General features: G+C 48.2%; 1 protein-coding gene across 1 annotated transcript in view; it reads right to left on the reverse strand.

Annotated features, from left to right (window-relative positions):
• The window catches only part of PRIMA1 (proline rich membrane anchor 1), a 75,859-nt gene that overhangs the window by 49,763 nt on the left and 4,116 nt on the right, over positions 1 to 21,980 (reverse strand). The window contains exon 2 of the mRNA XM_064292908.1: positions 14,550 to 14,685. Within this exon, the coding sequence (XP_064148978.1) occupies positions 14,550 to 14,685 (136 nt within the window). The remainder of the gene's footprint in view (positions 1 to 14,549; positions 14,686 to 21,980) is intronic.

Consider the following 21,980-nt stretch of genomic DNA (forward strand, 5'->3'; position numbering starts at 1 on the left):
CTTATCTTTTTTGTTCAGTGGCATATCCCAAGCTCCTAGAACAGTGTCGGACACTTAAAAATGCCAGCCCCAGCACTGCCTCTCCAAGCCTCAGTTCCCAGCATCCTGGTGACTCTGCTATGGATGCTCCCATCTCCACTCATGCCTGTGACAGTGCTGACCAGACCTTCTGGTGGGGGACCCTCAGCTGCCCCAGTCATGCCCATGTGTGCTTCCTGATTTGCTTATGCCACTCCCCACTCTGGGGGGCTGCTCACCTTCCTAAAGCCCAGCAGATCTCTCACGTTCCAGGCCCACAGTGAGCTCCACCTTCTCCCTGAAGCCCCCCTGGATTATACTAGTGTTCATCACCACCCACCTTCCAGAGCTGCTATGGTTCCTACATGTGGAGCTCTTAATGCCACCTCCTCCTTCATTCTTCTCCACGCAGCAGCTGGCAGCAAGAGCCATGACTGCCAGGTGGAATGAGGTCAGTCATGAGGGTTCAGCCAGGAGAATCTAGTTGTTAATCCAGTGAGCATGTCCCAGTGCTCAGCTCTATCCCTCAGTCCCAGGCTTCTGGCATGTCCTCTGGTGTCCTCCTCCCCTCTGGTTGCCCCTTCTCAGGCTCCTCTAAGACAGAATCCTCTTGCTCATGAACTTCAGCTCTATCCTCATCTGTTCTTCCCCACACTCTTCCTCGGTGGTCTCTGGTGGCTTTGGCACCATTGCTGCTAGTGGACCAGCCCAGGCTGCTCCCCTGAACTCCAGACCCATGTGGCTGACCCCTCCCCCACTGTCCCAGGCCCCTCCAAGGCCACCAGACAAAAGCTGGGACGCATGACCTCCTGCTCTTCACGCTCTCCCTCCTGTGTCGCCGTCACCCTATGTGATCAGACATAGCACTCAGAGTCCTCCTTTGCCCTGACTCCCCACAGCTGGGTAGTCATTGAGCCCTGAAGGTTTTTGACCCGCATTCCCCCTCAACGTCCACAGGCACTGCATGACCCAGGCCAACACTCTTTCCCTGGGACTCCAGCTCTCCTTGCCTTCCATCTCCTGTTATCGAGCCACCAGCCAGTGCTTTCTAAAGGCAACTTTCATCCTACCTCTCCACTAAGACCCTCAGGGATTCCACATTTCCCAGGGGACAAGGTCCAAAATTTCCTGCATGTCACCAGGCCTTGCCTTGCCCTTACTCCCCTAGGACATTTCTCCCCACACACTCTCAACCCCTGGATGCACCAGGCTCTCCGGGGTCTCCAGTCCTTTGCACCTGCTGTTCCCTTTGCCAGGAGCACACCTCTTCCCCACCTCTACTCCCAGCCTGCATCTCAGCTTAGCCATCGCCAACTCCATGGCACATTCTCTGATCTCTGCACTGCCTGGGTTAGATGCCCCACCTCTCGGCTGACTCCCTGGGGGTTCTGTACTGCAATTTCCATGTGCCCTGCCTCCCCTGATGTCATACACAACTCAAACTCCATGTGAGAGAAAACGGAGTCCCAATCTTTCCCCACGAACTCTCCCTATCAGTTCACCCGGTCTGGTCCTCTGCATCATCCTTGGCCTGTGACCACAATGTGGTGCTTGGCACCTGCAGTGCTCTATAAATATTTGGTGAGTGAGTAAATATTTGTGAGTGATTTACTGCTCTTTAAGTATATAAATCAGGTATCCCTATAATAAGAGAGGAAAACCTGGTGGTGTAGTGGTTAAGAGCTACGGCTGCCAACCAAAAGGTCTGCAGTTCGAATCCACCAAGAACTCCTTGAAAACCCTATGGGGCAGTTCTACTCTGTATGAGTTGCTATGAGTTGGAATCAACTCAATGGCAACAGGTTTTTTTTTTTTTTTTTTTTTTAATAATAAGAGAAAAGAGCCTTGATGGCACAGTGGCTAAATTCTCAGCTACTAACCAAAAGGTTCGTGGTTCAAACCCACCGGTCACTCCTTGGGAGAAAGATGCGGCAGAGCCTGCTTCTGTAAAGATTACAGCCTTGGAAACTCTATGGGGCAGTTCTACTCTGCTACATGGGGTTGCTATGAGTCAAAATTGGCTTGCTGGCACCTAACAACACCATCACCTATGATGCACCAGGCATACGCTAAGGAGCTGGGGCTGTAACTGTGGATACGATAGGTATACAGAAACTGTCTAAATGTAGCAAGGCGTTCAGGCTTTAATCAAACAGTTAACTACAAACTTAAAAGGTGGGGTGGTTTTTTACAGAGGAAAAGAAGTTCAGAGTGTGTGTGTGAGTGTGTGCACTGATGAACGCTGGTGTGGTTTTAACATGTACACAAATTCTTTGATACGAGTTATGGATTGACTTGTGTCCTCCAAAAAGATAAGCTGAAGTCCTAACACCTGTACCTGTGAATATGACCTTGTTTGGAAATAGGGTCTGTGGAGATGTTATCAGTTAGGTTAACATGAAGTCATACTGGGGTATGGTGGTTCCTAATCCTATATAACTGGTGTCCTTATAAAAGAGAAGAGGCACAGAGACAGAGAAAGGATGCCATGTGATGCAGCTACAAGCCAAGGAATGCCTGAAGCCACCAGAAGCTGGGAGAGACGCATGGAACCAATTCTCCCTCAGAACCTCAGAAGAAATCAACATGGCTGATACCCTGATCTCAGACTCCCAGCCTCCAGAACTGTGAGACAATAACTTTCTGGTCTTATAAGTCACTCGCCCATGGTATTTTGTCATGGCAGCCCCTGGAAACCAAGACAACACACCTCTATCAGGAGGCGGTGTCTAGCTCCCCGCCATGACTAGAAGCCAGTCGTGGTCATGGAATTCTGAGGACTGGAATGCAGTGGAAGTGATGCTGTATGGCTTCCTTAGCTAGCTCAGAAAGAGTGATAAAGCTTCCTCTGCCCTCAACCTGGGGGCCCAGCCGCCATGCTGTGAGGAAGCCCAGGCCACATGGAGGCATCCCAAATAGGTGTTTCAGTCGAGAGACCCAGCTGAGGACCCAAACTACAGCCAGCATCAACCACAAGGGAAGCTTTATGACGACTCCAGCTCCAGCTGATGGATTACAATGCCATGGATGACCTCAAGCAAAACCTCTTAGTTGAGCCCAGTCAATTGCCCCAGAACCATGAGAGGTTATAGTACTACCTTCTGTGTTTATTTTACCACTAACTTTGGGGGTGGTGTGTTCCGTGCCATAGATAACCAGGACGGGGGGTGGTACGCTCTCTGTGACAATCACGGAAGATTTTCCTGAAAAAGCATATTTGAGCTGAAACCCACTGGAGTAGAAGCAAGCTACTTTGAGGGGAGCCCTACAGACAGAATGACTTGTACGTGCAAAGGCTCTGAGCAGGAAAAAGCAAGGTCCCTTTGAGGAAAGGAAAGGGGGCCCCTGAAGCTGACTCTCAGAGATAGGGGGAGGGTTCGGCTGGAGATAGAAGGAAGAAGCCAGGCTTTGGAATGGAATGGTCTTGACTTACCTCACCTCTCCTCCTTACTAGCTGGGCAGCTTGGAGCACATAATTTACCCTCTCTGAGCCCTAAGCTCCTCATAGAAATTGGGGACAATACCATCTACTACAAAGAGCGCTGGTGGTGCAATGGTTAAGGAGTGCTCAGAGGCTAACCTAAAGTCTGGTGGTTCGAACCAAACCAGTGTATCCACTCCTGTAAAGATTATAGCCTAGAAAACGCTCTAGGGCAGTTCTGTTTTATTATACTGGGTCAGTATGAGTCAGAATTGACTCAATGGCACCCAACTACAACATCCACCACGTACTACCAAGGGGGGCTGAGGATTAAATGAGATGAGGAAAGCAGAATTTCTGCCTCAGTAGCAGTGTTCTAGTTTTCTAAGGAGCCCTGCTGGTGCAGAGGTTAAGCGTTTGGCTTCTAACCGAAAGGTCAGCAGTTTGAACCCACCAGCTGCTCTGCGTAAGAAAGATGTGGCAGTCTGCTTGCGTAAAGATTCCTTCCTTCAAACTGCTGCTGAATCAATTCCGACGCATAGTGACCCTGTAGGACAAAGTAGATTACAGCTTTGGAAACCCTATGGGGTAGTTCTACCCTGTCCTATAGGGTCACTACGAGTCAGAAGCGACTCGACAGCAATGGGTTTGTTTTTTTTTTTCCTAGTTTTCTGGGTGAGTGAAAAAAAACTTACTAGAACTTCCAGTCTGATTGCTTCTTTCTCTGTTAAAACTTGGCCCTTGTCACATGGGAGGGGAGCTGGGTGGTGCCATTTCTAGCCCCAGCCCTGCTGGGTGACCTCTGGGGAGTCATCTAACCTCTCTCTTAATTTTTCTAAGAATAAAATACACACAAACAAAATCTATAGCTGGGCTTTGAACTCCTCAAATCAGGTACTGTGGATGCAGGTTCACGCCTCTGTTCTCTGCAGCTATTATGGGCTCTATCTGCCTCTGAAGCAGTTCTCTCAGAGGGGGTGTGTGCGCTTTTCCTTGAGGGCTGGTGCACGTCTCCTTTCCGGCCCCAGCTGTCTGAGTCATGGGCGGGAATGAGGAGGCCATGGCTGACATTTACAGAGCAAGCCCGGGCCCTGAGTGCTGCAGGCTGCTGAGGGCTTTTCAGTCAGACCCTGGCACAAGCCTCTGCCTTTGCCAGGGTTCACCCCCACCCCAACTTGCCAGAAGTACATTTGCCTGGGGACCCCGTTCAACTTTGAGGACTACGTGCCTGGAAAGGGCTGCCCCAGGAGAACCCAGTGGAACTCTCTGCAAACCTTTTTTTTATTTTTGTCTATTGAAGACCTAGGGGAGTCTGTTGTTGTTAGGTGCTGCTGAGTCGGTTCCAACTCATAGTGACTCTGTGAAACACTGCCCGGTCCCCACAATCATTGTTATTCTCGGTCCCATTGTTGCAGCCACTGTGTCAATCCATCTCGCTGAGGGCCTTCCACTCTTTCACTGACCCTCCACTTTACCAAGCCTGATGTCCTTCTCCAGGGACTGGTCCCTCCTGATAGCATGTCCAAAGTACGGTGAGACGTAGTCTCGCCATCCTTGCTTCTAAGGAACATTCTGGCTGTACTTTGGCACACCCCTAACAACCCATTTCTCCCTAGAGTTTCGACTCTGATTTCTCCGCAGACACTGCCCAGAACCACTTTTAAGCAATTCCCCATCTGAAGGTTAACTGGTTGCCCTCGAGTTGATTCCGACTCATGGAGACTCTGTGTGGGTCAGAGTAGAGCTGTGCCCCACAGGTTTTCAAGGGCTGAGTTTTTGGAAGTTGATCTCCAGACCTTTTTTCCTAGATGCCTCTGGGTAGACTAAAACCTCTAACCTTTCAGTTAGCAGCCAATTGCCTTAACCGTTTCTACCACCCAGGAGCTCCATTGAAGGTTAAAAAAAAAAAAATGAAGGTTAGCGATCTATCATTGTTACTGTAGTTGTTAGTTATTAGCTGCCATTTGTTGAGTGTTACTTGAGTTCCAGACCCTGTGCTGTGTGCTTCACACATTGAACCCTCACAACAACCCTATGGAGTAGGCACCCATTTCACAGATGTGGACACTGAAGCTCTGAGCAGTTACAGATACCTTGCCCAAATCACTTAGCTAACCAGCAAATGTCAGCCCAGGGCTGGAGGGCAGAAAGCCGGGCTCTGAGACACTGTGAGCACATAGTATCTGCCCAGTACAGCCCGTATTATTTCCCATTTTCACAGTAATCTGTCCTTGGGGAGCTATCATCAGCCCCATTTAACAGATGAGGAAACTGAGGCCCTGAGAAGGATGCGATGTGCCCAGTGTCACAAAGCCAGGAGTGGACAGGCTGGGTCTGACTCCAAAGCCCTTGAACCTGTCATTCTCTAGGGTGCTGGTTCTCAAAGTATGCTTCCCAGACAGCAGCACCAGCATCCCCTGAAGTTTTCTTAGAAATGCAAATTTTCAGGCCCACCTCAGACCTGGCATCCCTGGGTGATACAAACAGTTAACACGCTTGACTGCTAACTGAAAGGTTGGAGGTTCCAGTCCACCCAGAGGAAACCTTGTAGAATGGCCCAGAGATTTACTTCTGAAAAATCGGCCACTGAAAACCATACAGAGCACAGTTCTACTCTGATACGCGTGGGATTCCGTGAGTTGGAAATGACTCGGTGGCAACTGGCACCTCAGGCCTGCTGAACCAGGAATACTACGGGTGGCCTCCAGCCATCTGTGTTTTAACAAGCTCTCTGGGGGGTTCTGATGCACACTCAGGGTTGAAGACCTCTGGGTATACATAGCTTGCACAAGTTTACCAAAAGGCAGCTTCCCTAGGCAGACGCCACCTCTGCATAAGAGTGAAGGGTTGTGGGCAGAGCTTGACAAGCAAGGGGCAGAACGTGGAGGTGCTCTTGGGAATCTTCCCCACCACACAAGTCCTTTCCCTCCTCCGTCTGGATGGCAGGCAGAGCTCAGAGCAGGGCAGCAGTCTTAGCAGTCTTCCCAGGGTAGCTGAGAAGGGCAACACAGGGCTGGGCCCCACAGAGCAAGAAATTCCAGGTACAGTTTTGGGAGCCAGGGCTCATGAAAATCTTACGGCAAAACAAAACAAACAAAAAATACACCAAATATAACAAAAAACAAAATTAAAAAGCACATTGTCTTTGACTTTGTCCCATTTCGCCCAGGCCTGAGTGGTTTCCCGGAACACAGGACTTTCAGGGCTAAAACCAGGAATGTCCTAGGCAAACGGGGACAAGTTGGTCACCCCGAGCAAGAGGGCAATGCAGGGTTCTGTTTGGATGAGGAAGGAGGACACCCAATAATTCTGGTGGATATTTCCAGCCATTACTACCAGGAAAGATGATCAATTGGAAGGAAAAACCAGAAGAAGCTGGTTCACAACAGGTCTGTATGAACACAGATGTTTCTTTCTTGCTTCTTTCTTCCTCAGTCCCAAACGTACACGCTGTATCCCACATGCCTGCAGTTCATCCTTCCTAAGTCATGAGACGCTTCCCTGATCCCTGGGCTCCTAATTCTGGGTCTTTGCTTTGACTCGCCCTCTCTTCCATGGCCTGTCCAGCCTCCTCCACTTCTGCCAATCGAATGTCGACCTGGGAATTCCCTCATTCCTTCTCAGGTCCTCCCTTCCTTCATCCACTTTGGAATTAAATATCCTCTCCCCAGTCGGGTCCCTGGGTGATACAATTTAGGTGCAAGTTCACCCAGAGGTACCTTGGAAGAAAGGCCTGGTGATCTACCTCCAAAAAATTGGCCATTGCAAACCCTATGGAGCGCAGTTCTACTCTGACGCACACGGGGTCGCCGTGAGTCAGAATTGACTGGCAGCAACTGGCAGTGAACACTGTGAGACTTCACAGCAACCAGTGGTATTTTCCCAGTAGCAGCCTGTGTTCCCCAAGCCTAGAGCTCCCAGGCTGCTCCTTATCAGAATGGTTTTCACAGGATGGTGAGCAGCGATAGACACCCATCCACTTTCCAAAAGCACTTTTCGCCGTTCAGATTTTCAATCCTAAATCAATCCCATGGGACAGGTACGGTCCTCAAGCCCATTTTTACAGAAGGAACTGAGGCTTACACTGACTGGCCCTTTAAAATCACAAAGAGGAAGCGGCAGAGCTAGCCCACCAACTTTGGGAATTGGGCCTCTCTTTTTAGGGAAAGGACCCTAGACCCTCCTGTGGATGCCTTCTGTAGACGGCTAGGTGCTGAACTGTGAGCTCCGCTGGCTGCCCGGCCCCCAGCACAGCCCAGCACCTGGTGAGCTCAAGGTGCACCTGCTAAATGACACCAGAGGCTTCACGGCCCTGATGCCTCGAGCCATCTGGGAGAACATAACTCATTTGGGATTATAGGACAGAAACCCATACTTTAAGGCTGCCAGAAGTTGCTCACACAGCCACAGCTCTGCCTGACATTTATTGGGCACTTTTTGTGTGCAGGGTCCTGGGCTGAGTGCTAGGTGGACCAAGAGAATGTGTAACACACATTCTTGGCCACTGGGCTCATGTGCCTCCCACCCTCCAGGCACGCCATGGCTGTGATGTTCATCTGGCGTCCTTCCTGCCCAGTGTCCCTGCCTTTATCCTTGGGTTATAGCCCTCCACCCCGATCTTCCTGTGGAGAACCACCACTTCTTTACACTGTCCTTACACTTCAAATGGGAACTGACTCTTCTCCATACCCCAACTCCAGGGGTGGGCACACGGCCCAGGCCTGACCAATCAGCACGTATCATCCTGTAGGCCACCATGACTGGCCCAAGGATGGACATGGGACCTAAGCTGGTCCAATGAAAGTCAGCCCCAGGACTTCTGTTAGAACACTGGAAAAAAGAGGCTCTCTTCGCAGGGAGGTTGCTAAATGTAGGACTGATGGAACCCTGGAGCCGCAGGCTCCAGGCCAGCCTGGGAGAAAAGGCAACCCAGGAGAAATCAGGAGAGAGAGAAAGAGAATGAGCTAATAATCATTTGAGATGGTGAATCTAGCAGATCCGTTGCCTGAATGTTCTATTACATGAGCCAAAACCAAACACCTCCCTCCCCATCCCATCACCCCCTTTTCTTTTGTATTGCTAAGCCACTTCAAGATGGGTTTCTGCTGCTGTAACTGGAAAAATCCTGTTAGAGTATCAAACCACTTACTCTCTTCTCACCCAGAAGCCCCCTCAGGCCCAAAGCTCAGCATGGAGCCTTGTCCCTCCACCCTCACAGGGTACTTCCTGTAGCCCTCCCCTCTGTGGCCACACCCTTGTGGGTACTCTAGGGCCTGAATTATCTCAAGAATCTTCTACTTGACTCCAGCCTGGTAGCTCACCCCCAGTCTACCTTCCACACTGCTGAAAGAGTTGAGAGTTCATCTTTCTGAAGCAGAGGATGCTGGATCAAGTTCCTCCTTTGCTTAACACCTTGGGGGTTCATCCCTGTCCATAGCAGAGTTTCCTAAAGGATGAGTGCAGGTCTCTGCAGTTAGGTGAGATGGTTTTAGATGCTACATGGACACAGCACTCAGAAACGGTGAGACATATAACAAGGAACACTGGCCTTTTTAATTCTCTTGCGAGCCTTCTAGTTTTTTGAGGGAAAAAGGCTCAGCATGGTGCCACTATGGTTCTGACGCCTCTATCACTGCTTCTCTCCCTTTTTAACAAAAAGAGAGAAGGCCTCATGCTCGGTACCTTTCAGAGTAGATTGGAATTTTAGAACACTGGTTTGTTCTCATGTTTTAATCTTTAGTGTTTCAAAAAATTGCTTTTTTTTTTTTTTTTGGTCACCGTCTATTTGTGGCAAGTAATATTGGCTTTTCATTTATGGTAGCTATAGAAAAGATTCTTTGAAAACTAATTTGTATGAACACTTAAAATGAGTCTATTTAAAGAAAGAAAGAAAGCAAATAAGAGGTGGTACATAGATATGGCGGATGGCGTTAGGCAGATGATTACCTACAGGGGGAGGTGTGCGCTACTACTCAGACACACACACAGCCCTTTACAGTCCTCCCCTTGATCACTGCTCCAGCCTCAAAGCCTACCCCGTCCACATATTATCCCTTAAACCCACTAGTCATCCCTCCAATGTTCCTTCTGCTTGGATGCCCTTTTTCCACCACTTCCTCATGAACCCAGAAGGATCCCACTTATTCTTTAAGACCCAAGTCAAACTTATCATGTACTGTGGTTCTAGTTTTGCCCAACAACTCGGGGATTTCCATTCTACCTGTGAACAATTGCAGTGTTTTCTCAGAACACACCGTGTGGGTTACCAACAGGAGGCCTTTCCCTGTGAATCGGAAAGATCCCAGAAGACCAGGCAGTCTTTCACTTCTGGGCCTCCAGGTACTCTGGACACATGAGATGAACTGAAAGGACTCTAGCAAGGTGTATGGACCCATTAGTTATAAGCACACCTGCAGATAGCACAGGCCTGGAGCCTGAGGAGTAGGAGATGAATTCCAAAAAAAAAGGGAAGGGAGTGATTTTGGGGACAGGTGCCTGAGGCCAGCCCCACAGTACAAGCCCAGGGGTTCCTTTAGGAAAGAGGAAGAGGGCAAGTGTTAAGAATTGAATTGTGCCCCCCACAAAATATGTGTTGGAATCCTAACCTCTATACCTGCGGATGTAATTTCATTTGCGAATAGGAGTTTCTTTGTTGTGTTAATGAGGCCATAGCATGTAGGATGTGACTTAAATCAATCATTTTTAAGATATGAAAGAGCAGATTAGGCACCAGAGAAAGTAGACACAGGTGAAGGCTGGCACTATCTAAAGACAATGGAGGCTGACCAGTCTACAAGCCCAAGAACTCCAAGAATTGCCAGCTAGAGAAGCTGAGACAAGGATTTTCCCCCAGAGCAGACAGAGAAAGAACCTTCCCCTATAACCGGTGTCCCGAATTCCAACTTCTAGACTCCTAAACTGCGAGAAAATTAATTTCGGCTTGTTAAAGCCGCCCACTTGTGATATTTCTGCTTTAGCACAACAAATAGTTAAGTTCTTGACTGCTAACCAAAGGTTGGCAGTTAGAACCCACCCAGGAGCTCCACAGGAGAAAGACCTGGTGTTATGGATTGAATCGTGTCCCCCAAAATATGTGTTGTAAATCCTCACCTCTATGCCTGCGGTTATAATCCTATTTGGGAATGAGTTGTCTCTGCTATGTTAATAAGACAGGATTAGAGTAGGGTGTATCTTGAGTCAATCTCTTACAAAATATAAAAGCAACAGATTAGGGAAGCAGAGAGGATAAAATAGAGGCCAAGACACATGGAGAGCTTCAAGGAACCAGGAAACAGAAGCTAAAGAGACAAGAACCTTCCTTCAGAGTTGACCGAGAGAGAAAGCTTTCCCCTAGAGCCAGGACCCTGAATTCGGACTTCTACCTCCTAAACTGTAAGAAAATAAATCTCTGTTTGTTAAAGCCATCCACTTGTGGTATTTCTGTCATAGCAGCACTAGATAACTAAGACAGAATTTGGTACCAAGAAGTCAGGGTGCTGCTCTAAAAAATAACTACAATGTGGAAGTGGTTTTGGAATTTGGTAATGAGTAGAGAATGGAAGAGTTTTAAGGTGCTTACTATTTTTTTTTTAATAGTAAAAGCCTACAGTGCCTTGAAGAGACTGTTGGTAGAATTATGGACATCAAAGTTAATTCTGGTAAGGACTCAGAAGGAAGTGAGCAGAGCTATACAGAAAGTCTCTGTCATCTTAGAGGATATGTATGGAGCCAGCAACAGAATGTCACTAGAAAAGTGGGCATCAAATGTGTTTCTGGTGAGGCTTTAAAAGAAAATGATGAACACGTGACTGAACAATGGAGGAAGGGCAATGCCTTTTATGGAGTGGCAAAGAACTTGTCTGAATTATGTTCAAATGTTTGGTGGAAGGTAGAAATTATAAATGATGAACATAGATATCTGGCTGATGAGATTTCTAAGCAAGATCTTAAAGGGGCCACAGGGTTTCTCCTTGACACTTATAGTAAAATGGGACAGGAAAGAGATGGACTTAAAAATGAACTGTACAAAATGAAAACATAACTTACAGATTTGAAAATTCTATTGTACGAACTAAGGACATATGTCCTAGAATGTTCACCAGGGATGCGGCTACACAATATTTTGTTGAAGAGATTAAGCCTGACTGATGGATTTAACCAACTACCACAGCAGAAAACTCATCGGTTTAGACTGAATGGACAGAAAAAGAATGGAAGGAGAAAACACTGTCTGCCTCTTGGAATTCTACAGGCAGGAAACAGACCAAAGGAGCTACATCTGTAGTCCTCCAAGAAAAGAACTATCACTGGAGTAGCTTGGAGGTCAATAGAACTGTTGGAGATAGCACGAGAAGCAGAACCTTCTTGGTTTCAAAGGGTGGGGCCACTGTTTCCTGGATCTCAACGGGTAGGGCCACAGCTTCCTATGTTTCAGACAGTCAGAGCTTCACCAGCTCTGTTCTGGAGCGTGGGGTTGCCGTTAAGGTGTGCTAGGGGACGGGGCCACCACCCAAAGCTGAAGGAGTGGGGATGCCGTGCCCAAGGGGCAGAAGAATGGGGACTGCTAGGGCTGAAGGGGTGGGATCACCACTCAGATGGACTAGGAGAATGGGATTGCTCAAAGCCAAGGGAGCAGAGTTGCCATCCCAGTGTGCCTGGAAGGTGGAGCTGAAGCCCAGGGCTGAGGGACCTCCACCCAGAATTTAGAGGGTGTAGTCTTTTCTGGGTTTTTAGCCGACACTCAGAGCCTGGAAGGCAGACGTTGCCCAGATAGTTTCAAGGCTTGAGAGCTAATGTAAATTGTTCTGCTCGGTTCTGGACTTGCTTGGCACCTATTATCCTTTCTTTCCTTCCAATTTCTCTCATTTGTAATGAAAATGTCTACCTTGTGCCTGTTCCACCATTGTACTTTGGAAACAAATAACCTGTAGTCTAGATTGCACAGGCTCACAGGTGAAGAGAAATTTTGCCCCAGGATGGAATACACCTAAAGTCTCACCCATATTTGATTTAGGTCATTCAGAAGATGAGATTTTGGACTTGGTGTGAATTTAAGACTGGGGACGATATGATACGGTGAGTGTGTTTTACATGTGGCAAGGACATGAATTTTGGAAAGCCAAAGGGTGGAATGTTATGGATTGTGTCCCCCCAAAATAGTGTTGTAAATCCTAAGCTCTATGCCCACAGTTGGAGTTCTGGTGGCACAGTGGTTAAGAACTCAGCTGCTAACCAAAAGGTCAGCAGTTCGAGTCCACCAACTGCTTCTTGGAAACCCTACTGGGCAGTTCTACTCTGTCCTATAGGTTGCTATGAGTCAGAATCAACTTGACAGCAATGGGTTTGTTTTACATCTGTGGTTATAATTCCATTTGGGAATAAGTTGTCTTTGTTATCTTAATGAGACAGGATTAGTGCAGGGTGTGTCTTGAGTCAATCTCTTACAAAACATAAAAGGAACAGATTAAGGAAGCAGAGATGGGATAAGATAGATGCCAAGACGCATGGAAATCTCCAAGGAACCTGGAAGCAGAAGTTAAAGAGTCAACAGAGAAAGCCTTCCCCTATAGCCTGCACCCTGAATTCAGACTTCTAGCCTCCCAAACTGTGAGAAAATAAATTTCTGTTTGTTAAAACCATTCACTTGGGGTACTTCTGTTATAGCAGCACTAGATAACTAAGACACCTGGCAATCTGCTTTGGTAAAGATTACAGCTTAGAGAACCCTACAGGGCAGTTCTACTCTGTTAAAGGGGTTGCTATGAGCCAGAGGGAAACCCTGGTGGTGTAGTGGTTAAGTGCTATGGCTGCTAACCAAGAGGTCGGCAGTTCAAATCCACCAGGCGTTCGTTGGAAACTCTATGGGGCAGTTCTACTCTGTCCTGTAGGGTTGCTATGAGTCGGAATCAACTCGACGGCAGTGGGTCTGGTTTTTTTTTTTTTTTGGTATGAGCCAGAGTAGACTTGATGGCACCCAACAACGACAAGAAACTAAGACAGCGAGCGTCCTGGCATAGAAGGATTCTTCAGAGGCAGGATTCCTGTGGGGCCTGGAACAGCCTGCGAGGCCTAGGTTCTCAACTTTAACTTGCATTTGAAATCACCTCAGAACTTGTTATGGTGACAATGTCCAAGCCCCACCCCAAAGAATTAAACTCAGTGGGTTTGAAACGAAGTTTGAGCCTGCACTTAACAACAAGTATCTCAGGCCATGTGGGTAGTTTGAGGGCTGCCCTTTGAGAAGCACTGGGCCCCAGGGGGGCAGGTAAGGATGGAGAAACAGGTGCGGGCCTCAAAGATACATTCAGAAATTCATATAAACTTCAAGGATCCCCTGAGCACTGCACCCCGACTGGATACCAAGAGACTAGGAACAGCCTTCAGGAGAACAAGCTGATCAAGGTCATTTAAAAATACACCCCAAATAAATCCAATGGCGGTGTGTTTAATGAGGTAGTTGCAGGCACGATCATGGGCATTCTCCAGGCGGAAACGCGAGCGATCAGCCTCAAGTACAGACCCTCCATTTAGAGACCTTATCAACCAACAATTGTAAGCAGGGAGTTTAAGCAAGTCGAGGTCAGGGCTGAGGCCATTTCTGGCTAAAGAAACCCTTCTTTGTTTGAATGACCAGGCGATCAAATTGTTCAGAGATGAAATCGTCCAAGGCAAACAAGTCAAAGAGGGTTTGTAGCAGAATTAGCTGCAAATGGTCAAAAGGCATCAGTGTAACTGCTCTCGGAGCCTCGACTTCAGTTCTACACTAATTGCCTCCTTAAACGTGATTTAAAATCAAAATGTGAAAGTGGGCGGGTGGGGTATTTCAAACCAGCACTCAGTGGCTGCCCCTTGAAGTGTCTGGCCTTCGGAACAGTCCGGGCAGAGCCACTCATCAGATGGAGATTGACTCTTATCTGATTAACAGACGGTGCAGCGTCCTTCTCCAACTCGCAGGAACATTCTAGGGAAAGGCGTTTTGCAGACTGCAGGGAAAAGTTGGCCCTTGGCTTCCCTCCTGCTCGGCCAGTGGAAAATTACAAAGGAAGCAGGGCTGCCCTCGGCCCGGGAAAACGCACAGAGAAATTCGAAAATGGAGTGAGCCTTTACTTACGTGGGGCCGAGAGGAGTCTGGGAGGCGGTGGGGGCGGGGGCGGTGGGGGCAGAGGGGGAGGTGGTCGGCACTGGCAGATGTGCTGGCAGCTGTCAGTCACCTTGGAGCAGGACTTCTGGGGCTCACCGTGAGTCACCTGTGGACGTGGGCACACAGGCCCGAGAGACAGAGAAGACAATGAGGCAACCGGGTGTTGAAATGGGCCCACCCACCCTCTGGCCAGCCTGTAACTGCATTTACCCCCCAAGACCATGGCAAGGAGAATGGGTAGGAAGTTGGGGTTGTTGGTTCAAAGGAGAAGACGTTGTGGGAGGTTTGGAAAGCAGGATTTCTTTCCAGCTCTGCCAAGGACCAGCTATGGCAAGTCAACTGGATATGATGAGCGGCGCACAAGAACTTGAAGTTAACTGGCATGATCTCCCCATTGCACAACTGTGGAAACTGAGGTCCAGGGTGGAGAGGAGAAGTCTCTGCCCAGGGTTCTCACACCCAGATGGTGGCAGGATAGGAACCTGAGCCCACCACTTCTCCCATCTTCCTTGCTTCTGCACTATGCTTAGCCATTGTCTTCTCTCCCACTGTGTCTTGAGATGGCCACCCTGCATCTACTCTGGGGGCTGTTAAGGCAAAGCCACCATGTGGGAGGAGGAACTTCATCCAGCCAGGCCTCTGCTCCGTTGTCCCTGTGACCTAGGGGATAGGAGCAACCTGCCCAATGCTTAGTGTATTCTCCACACAAAACACACCCAACAAAACCACCTCCACCCCCAACAACCCTGGAACGCCTTCCCAGTTCTCATGGGATCTCGTGGTCCCGCAGGCCCTGCAGGCTATGGTCCCAGACAATGCCTCCAGCCCCACCTCGTCCCATACTCCTGCCACCTGCCCTGCCCTTGCTGTCCTTCTTTCAGTTCCTGGACCCTGGCCGAGCTCCCTCCCACTACACAGCCTTTGTACATGCTGTGCCCATGGGCCAGATGTCTCCCACCCTCCCCCTGCTGCCCCTACCCAGCTCGGTGAGCACCTCCTTAGGGCAGCATCTCTGACCTCTCCGGCCAAATCCGACCTCCTTTTAAGGCTCTCCTGGCACCAGGTTCCACACTCAGAGACGGAAAGTGACATTTAGGTGACTACCTGATCCATACCTGTCTTCACCATTGGACTGAAGCTCTTTAGAGGACAGGGACCAGGCCTTTTTTTTGTTTGTTTTCACTCTCACTATTATAACCCACAGGAGCCCTGGTGGTGCAATGGTTAAAGCCTGTTGCTGTAAAGTCAATTCCGCCTCCTAGTGATCCTATAGGATGGAGCAGAACTACCCCACAGGGTTTCCAAGCCCGTAATCTTTACAAAAGCACACTGTCACATCTTTCTCCTGAGAAGCGGCTGGTGGGTTTGAACCACTGACTTTTTGGTTACCATGCAAGTCCTTTTACCACTGCACCATCAAATCAAAAAAAAAAAAAAATCAAACCTGTTGCCATAGAGTTAATCCTGACTCATAGCAACCGCCTTATAGAGTTTCCAAAGAGCAACTGGTAGATTCAAACTGCCAACATTTTGGTTAGCAGTCAAACTTTTAACCACTGCACCAACAGGGCTCCACTATGCCATGAGGCTCCTTTAACAGTTAAGTGCTCAACAGTTAACTGAAAGGTTGTCAGTTCAAATCTACCAGCTGCTTTGCAGGAGAAAGATCTTGCGCTCAGCTCCCATAAAGATCACAGCCAAGAAAACCCTATGGGGCAATTCTACTCCGTAACACACAGGGTCGCTATGAGTCGAAATTGACTCAGTGGCACCTGACAACAATTACAACGCATGGGAATGCCTGGCCTCAATAAATATTTGGTGAATGAAAGACTGAAATTTAAAAACCAGACCAGAAGCCATGCCCTTTAAGCCCTGATCTGGTGTTTTCTGTCCATCTCCATTTCAGTTTCCTCCTCTGAAAACCGGTCAGGGTAGCAGGAGTGCGTCGTGCTGGACCAGCAGTTCCCAACCCTGGCTGCAAGTTAGGATCTCCCGGGCAGCTTCACAAAACCTTCCCCTGACTCAGCCCCTCCCCTGACCAGTGCAGATTTTCTGCCCGTTGAACTGGGCATTGGTATTTTGCTTAAGCTTCCTGGTTAAGCTTCTCATGTACAGCTCAGGTGAGATCCACTGGTTTAGGGTGACTGCCAAGATCCCTCCCAACACCAGAATGCCATCTTTTCCAGGGAACAAGGTGATTTAAAGGCAGGAAGGAAAGAGCTGGTGGTCACATCCCCCCTCCCCGCCACCCGGCATACGCCCTCTCCCAATGATGGCCGTGATTAATCTCTCTGGCTGTCATCTCTGGGTGCGTGCAAACCCAGAAACTCCAATGTCCCTGCCCTCGGAGGCCAAGGCAGAGTCCCTGGGTAGTGCAAACAGTTAACATGCTCAGCTGCCAACCGAAGGGTTGGGAGTTCAAGTACATCCAGGGGTGCCTGGGAAGAAAGGCCTGGCGATCTATTTCCAAACAAGCAGCCATTGAAAACCCCATGGACCACAGTTCTGCTCTGACACACTTGGGAGCACTGTGGCTCAGAGTTGACTTGACAGCAACTGGTTTGAAGGGTAATATCACCCCTTTGCTGTTCGTGTCCCGGGCCTGGTAGCAAAAGCCCAGCCCCCCACCGCTGGAGGGGCAAACAGGCTTGCGCCACGGCCGTGGGGAAGGCGGCAGGAGGTGGGTTGATTTACAGTCCACCTTAATATCTACGAGGCCAAGAGGCTCCTGCTGACCGCCTTTTAGTGTTTTTAAAGGACCACTGCCGAGTGTAGAACCAGAAGGCACTCTAATCTCCCACTGGATGGAGTAGCCCCGGGGATGGTGAGCGGTTTGCAATTATTTCACAGAGCCGATTAACTCCTTACATGCCAGGGCCCAAACCACCGACTCCTCCCCTGGTGTGGTGGTTGAACTCCCACCAGTGAGCCTGTCCTCTGGATTCCGACCTTCTAAGCCGTGGGGGTTGCCCGAAAGCTCCCAGTGGCTGGCCTCTGATACCGAATCTCTGCTGAATTCCACAAAGTGTGTGAACTTCAAGCAATGCCATTGCCAAAGTAATTACTCTCCACTCTCCAAGGTGCAATTTATGCGCGAGGGTTCATGAGGAGCACGCTTGCTTAACCTGGCCCAACACAATGACCTATTTTCTGTGAGACACTGTAAGGGCACAGACGTAGAAGAGTGTCGAACTCGAGGAGATCATAGTCAAGATGCCAGGCTGAAGGAGGAGGAAGCGAGGGAGTCCACTGTGTGGTAAACACCTGCAGTTTCTGCTCTCTAGGAATAAAAGCCCCACTGAATCAGAAAGAGTCACGACTGCTTCCCAGTTACCACAAAAGCATGAAGTCTGGTCTAGCTGTCCTTCTCCCTGAGGGACGGGCTCCAGCTGGGGCATCGCACCAGGGTTTCCAGGCAGTCTGATCCAATGCAAGCCTATAGCTGCCAAACCTCACTCAACTGGACCCCTGGTTATTCGGACGCCGTATCCACATGCCATGAGGCAACTGTGGTTCCACGGCAGAATTCTCGCCTTCCATGCAGGAGCCCCGGGTTTGATTCCTGGCCAATGTACGTCATGTTCTCCCACCACCTGTCTGTCGAGTGGAGGCTTTCACGTTGTTATGATGTTGAACAGGTTTCAGAGGTGTTTCCAGACTAAGATAGATTAGGAAGAAAGATCTCCTTCTTGAAAATCGGCCAATAAATACCCCATGGATTACAACGGTCTGATCTGCAACCTATCGTGGGGATGGTGCAGGATTGGGCAGCGTTGTGTCTGCTGTGCACGGGGTCACCACGAGTTGGGGGCCAACTGGACGGCAGCTAACAACATCCACTTGCCAACTTCAAGCCATTCTTCACACTCAGCTGTCGCACAACTTCCGTGGGCAAGCAACCCCAAACCCCGTGCCCCCAGGACTAGACCCACCTGCCTGTTGCTACTTGGAAACCCTTCTCTTTTTAGCACTTTCCCTAGTTTTGTAATGTCCGTCTCCTCACAATTGATCGTGAGTGTCTTGAGGGGCAGGCAGGCAGGTCTATGTCTTTACTTCTCCCTACTATGTGTCAAACATGTGAAACATGCTTCCCTTTCACTCTGAGAATAACCGGGAGAGGTGGGTATTAGAATCCACACTTAATGGCTGGGACAACATGCTCAGGGTGACTAAGTAAGGTACCCAAAGTGGGGTTCATTTGGTGATCCATAAAAAGGCAGTGACGGGTCGGTGTGCCTGTAAGTGGAGAAATACAGGCTATATCCTGTCCCCCAACTCTGGCTCCATTTTAAGGTATAAACTTTGTTTCAGCTCCTGGCTGTGTCCTTCTTGGTGAGTTCCACAGGGAAGAAACTTGAACCCTGAAGTCACCTGCTCTAAGCTGGACTCACCTAAGAAGAAGCAGAGGCCCAGGGAGGTAAGTGACGTGCCTTAAGTGCACAGAACAAAAGCTGCTATCATTCCTTCTGGTGACCACTTCTATTGTAGTTTTACCCTTGCCTGCCTTCCTGCCCCTTCTCTGCGGCATTCTTGTGGGGCCAGGATCCTGTCAAGGCTAGAGTCACAGAGAGATAGGTTCTCCAGGTAGTCACAGGTAGGTCCTGCAGTCACCTAAATTTAGCACCTGTGAAAAGTAGCTGTAAAAGAAAACAGAACTCACCTCTCCGCTATGACTCTGCCACCTGGCTGCAGGAATGGCTGAGGAGAGACCAGAGGTGCCTCAAAGTGTCTAGCATGTGCCCCTCCATCCCCAGAAACTTTCTGACTTGGAGGATACAGGGAACTCAGATGGCATGGTGCCCCACATCTGCCAGTTCGCAGCATCAGTGCCCCCTTCTCCGCTCTCCGTCCCACAGCTGGCCAATTAGTGCAGCTTTCTGCCCTCCATGGATATTGCCTCCTACGTAGTCTTTGAATTCATCCATTTATCCCTCATTGCCACCACCCTAAACTAGGCCACCACCTATCTCCCCAGGCAGGAAATCCCCTACGAAGGGCTGTCAGATAAAATATAAGACACCCTGTTAAATTTGAATGTCACAAAAACATGGATTTTTTTTTTTTTTTTTTTTTTTAGTATATCCCAAGTGTTGTATGGAAGGTTTTGTTGTTGTCGTTCAGGTGCTGTCAAGTCGATTCTGACTCACAGAGACCCTGTGCACAAGAGAAAGAAGCACTGCCCGGCCCTGTGCCAGACCACAATTGTTGTTATGCTCAAGCCCATTGTTGCAGCCACTGTGTCAATCCATGTCGTTGAGGGTCTTCCTCTTTTTCAATGACCTTCTACTTTACCAAGCATGATGTCCTTCTCCAGGGACTGATCTCTCCTGACAACATGTCTGTCATGGATTGAATTGTGTCCCCCAAAGATATCTGTTAACTTGGCTAGGTCATGATTCCCTTGTATAATTGTATGATTGTCTACCATTTTATCTCATGATGTGATTTCCCTATATGTTGTAAATCCTATTACTGTGATATAATAAGATGGATTATTGGCAGTCATATAGATAAAGTCTACAAGATTAGGTAGAGCCTTAAGCCGATCTCGTTTGAGATATAAAAGAGAGAAGTGAGCAGAGAGACATGGGGACTTCATACCACCAAGAAGGCACTGCTGGAAGCAGAGGCATCCTTTGGACCTGAGGTTCCTGTGCTAAGATGCTCCCAGACCAAGGGAAGACTGATGACGAGGACCTTCCTCCAAAGCTGACACAGAGAGAAAGCCTTTCCCTGGAGCTGGTGCCCTGAATTTGAACTCCTAGGCTACTGGACTGTGAGAAAATAAATTTCTGTTTGTTAAAGCCACCCACTTGTGGTATTTCTGTTATAGTAGTAGTAGAAAACTAAGACAACGTCCAAAGTATGTAAGACATAGTCTCGCCATTCTTGCTTCTATGGAGCATTCTATCTGTACTTCTTCCAAGACAGATTTGTTCATTCTTTTGGCAGTCCATGGTATATTCAGTATTCTTCGTCAACACCACAATGCGAAGGCATCAATTCTTCTGTCTTCATTATTCACTGTCCAGCTTTTGCATGCATATAATGCGATTGAAAATACCATGGCTTGGGTCAGGCACATCTTAGTCTACAAGGTGGCATCTTTGCTTTTCAACACTTTACAGAGGTCTTTTGCAGCAGATTTGCCCAATGCAATGCATCTTTTGATTTCTCAACAGCTGCTTCCATGGCTGTTGATTGTGGATCCAAGTAAAATGAAAGCCTTGACAACTTCAATCTTTTCTCCATTTATCATGTTGTTGCTTATTGGTCCAGTTGTGAGGATTTTTGTTTTCTTTATGTTGAGGTGTAATCCATACTGAAGGCTGTGGTCTTTGATCTTCATCAGTAAGTGCTTCAAGTCCTCTTCACTTTCAGCAGGCAAGGCTGTGTCATCTGTACAATGCAGGTTGTTAATGAGTCTTCCTCCAATCCTGATACCCTGTTCTTCTTCATACGGTCTAGCCTCTAGGATTATTTGCTCAGGATACAGAATGAATAGGTATGGTGAATGGATACAATCCTGACACACACCTTTCCTGACTTTAAACCATGTAGTAGCCCATGTTCTGTGTGAACAACTGCCTCTTGATCTATGTACAGGTTTCTCATGAGCACAACGAAGTGTCCTAGAATTCCCATTCTTGCAATGTTATCCATAATTTGTTATGATCCACACAGTCAAATGCCTTTGCATAGTCGATAAAACACAGATAAACATCCTTCTGGTATTCTCTGCTTTCAGCCAAGATCCATCTGACATCAGCAATGATATCCCTGGTTCCACGTCCTCTTCTGAATCTGGCCTGAATTTCTAGAAGTTCTCTGTTGATATACTGCTGCAACCACTTTTGAATGATCTTCAGCAAAAACTTTTCTAGATCTATCCTGAGTACATCCCTGTCAGTGATAGGATAATATCCATACACCTACAAGGAAAACCAGTTAATACAACAATTATTCAAATTTATGCACCAACCACTAAGGTCGAAGATGAAGAAATTGAAGATTTTTATCAACTTTTGCAATCTGAAATTGATCGAACATGCAATTAGAATGGCTTGATAATAACTGGTGATTGGAATGCTAAATAAATTTGGAAACAAAGAAGAAGGATTGGTAATTGGAAAATATGGCCTGGTGATAGAAGCAATGCTGGAGATCACAGGTTAGAATTTTGCAAGACCAATGACTTCTTCATTGCAAATACCTTTTTTCACCAACATAAACAGTGACTATACACATGGACCTCACCAGATGGAATACACAGGAATCAAATCGACTACATCTGTAGAAAGAGACAATGGAAAAGCTCAATATCACCAGTCAGAACAAGGCCAGGGGCCGGCTGTGGAACAGACCATCAGTTACAAGTTCAAGTCAAAACTGAAGAAA

Source organism: Loxodonta africana, chromosome 10 (genome assembly GCF_030014295.1).
Source record: "Loxodonta africana isolate mLoxAfr1 chromosome 10, mLoxAfr1.hap2, whole genome shotgun sequence".
Lineage (NCBI taxonomy): Eukaryota > Metazoa > Chordata > Mammalia > Proboscidea > Elephantidae > Loxodonta > Loxodonta africana.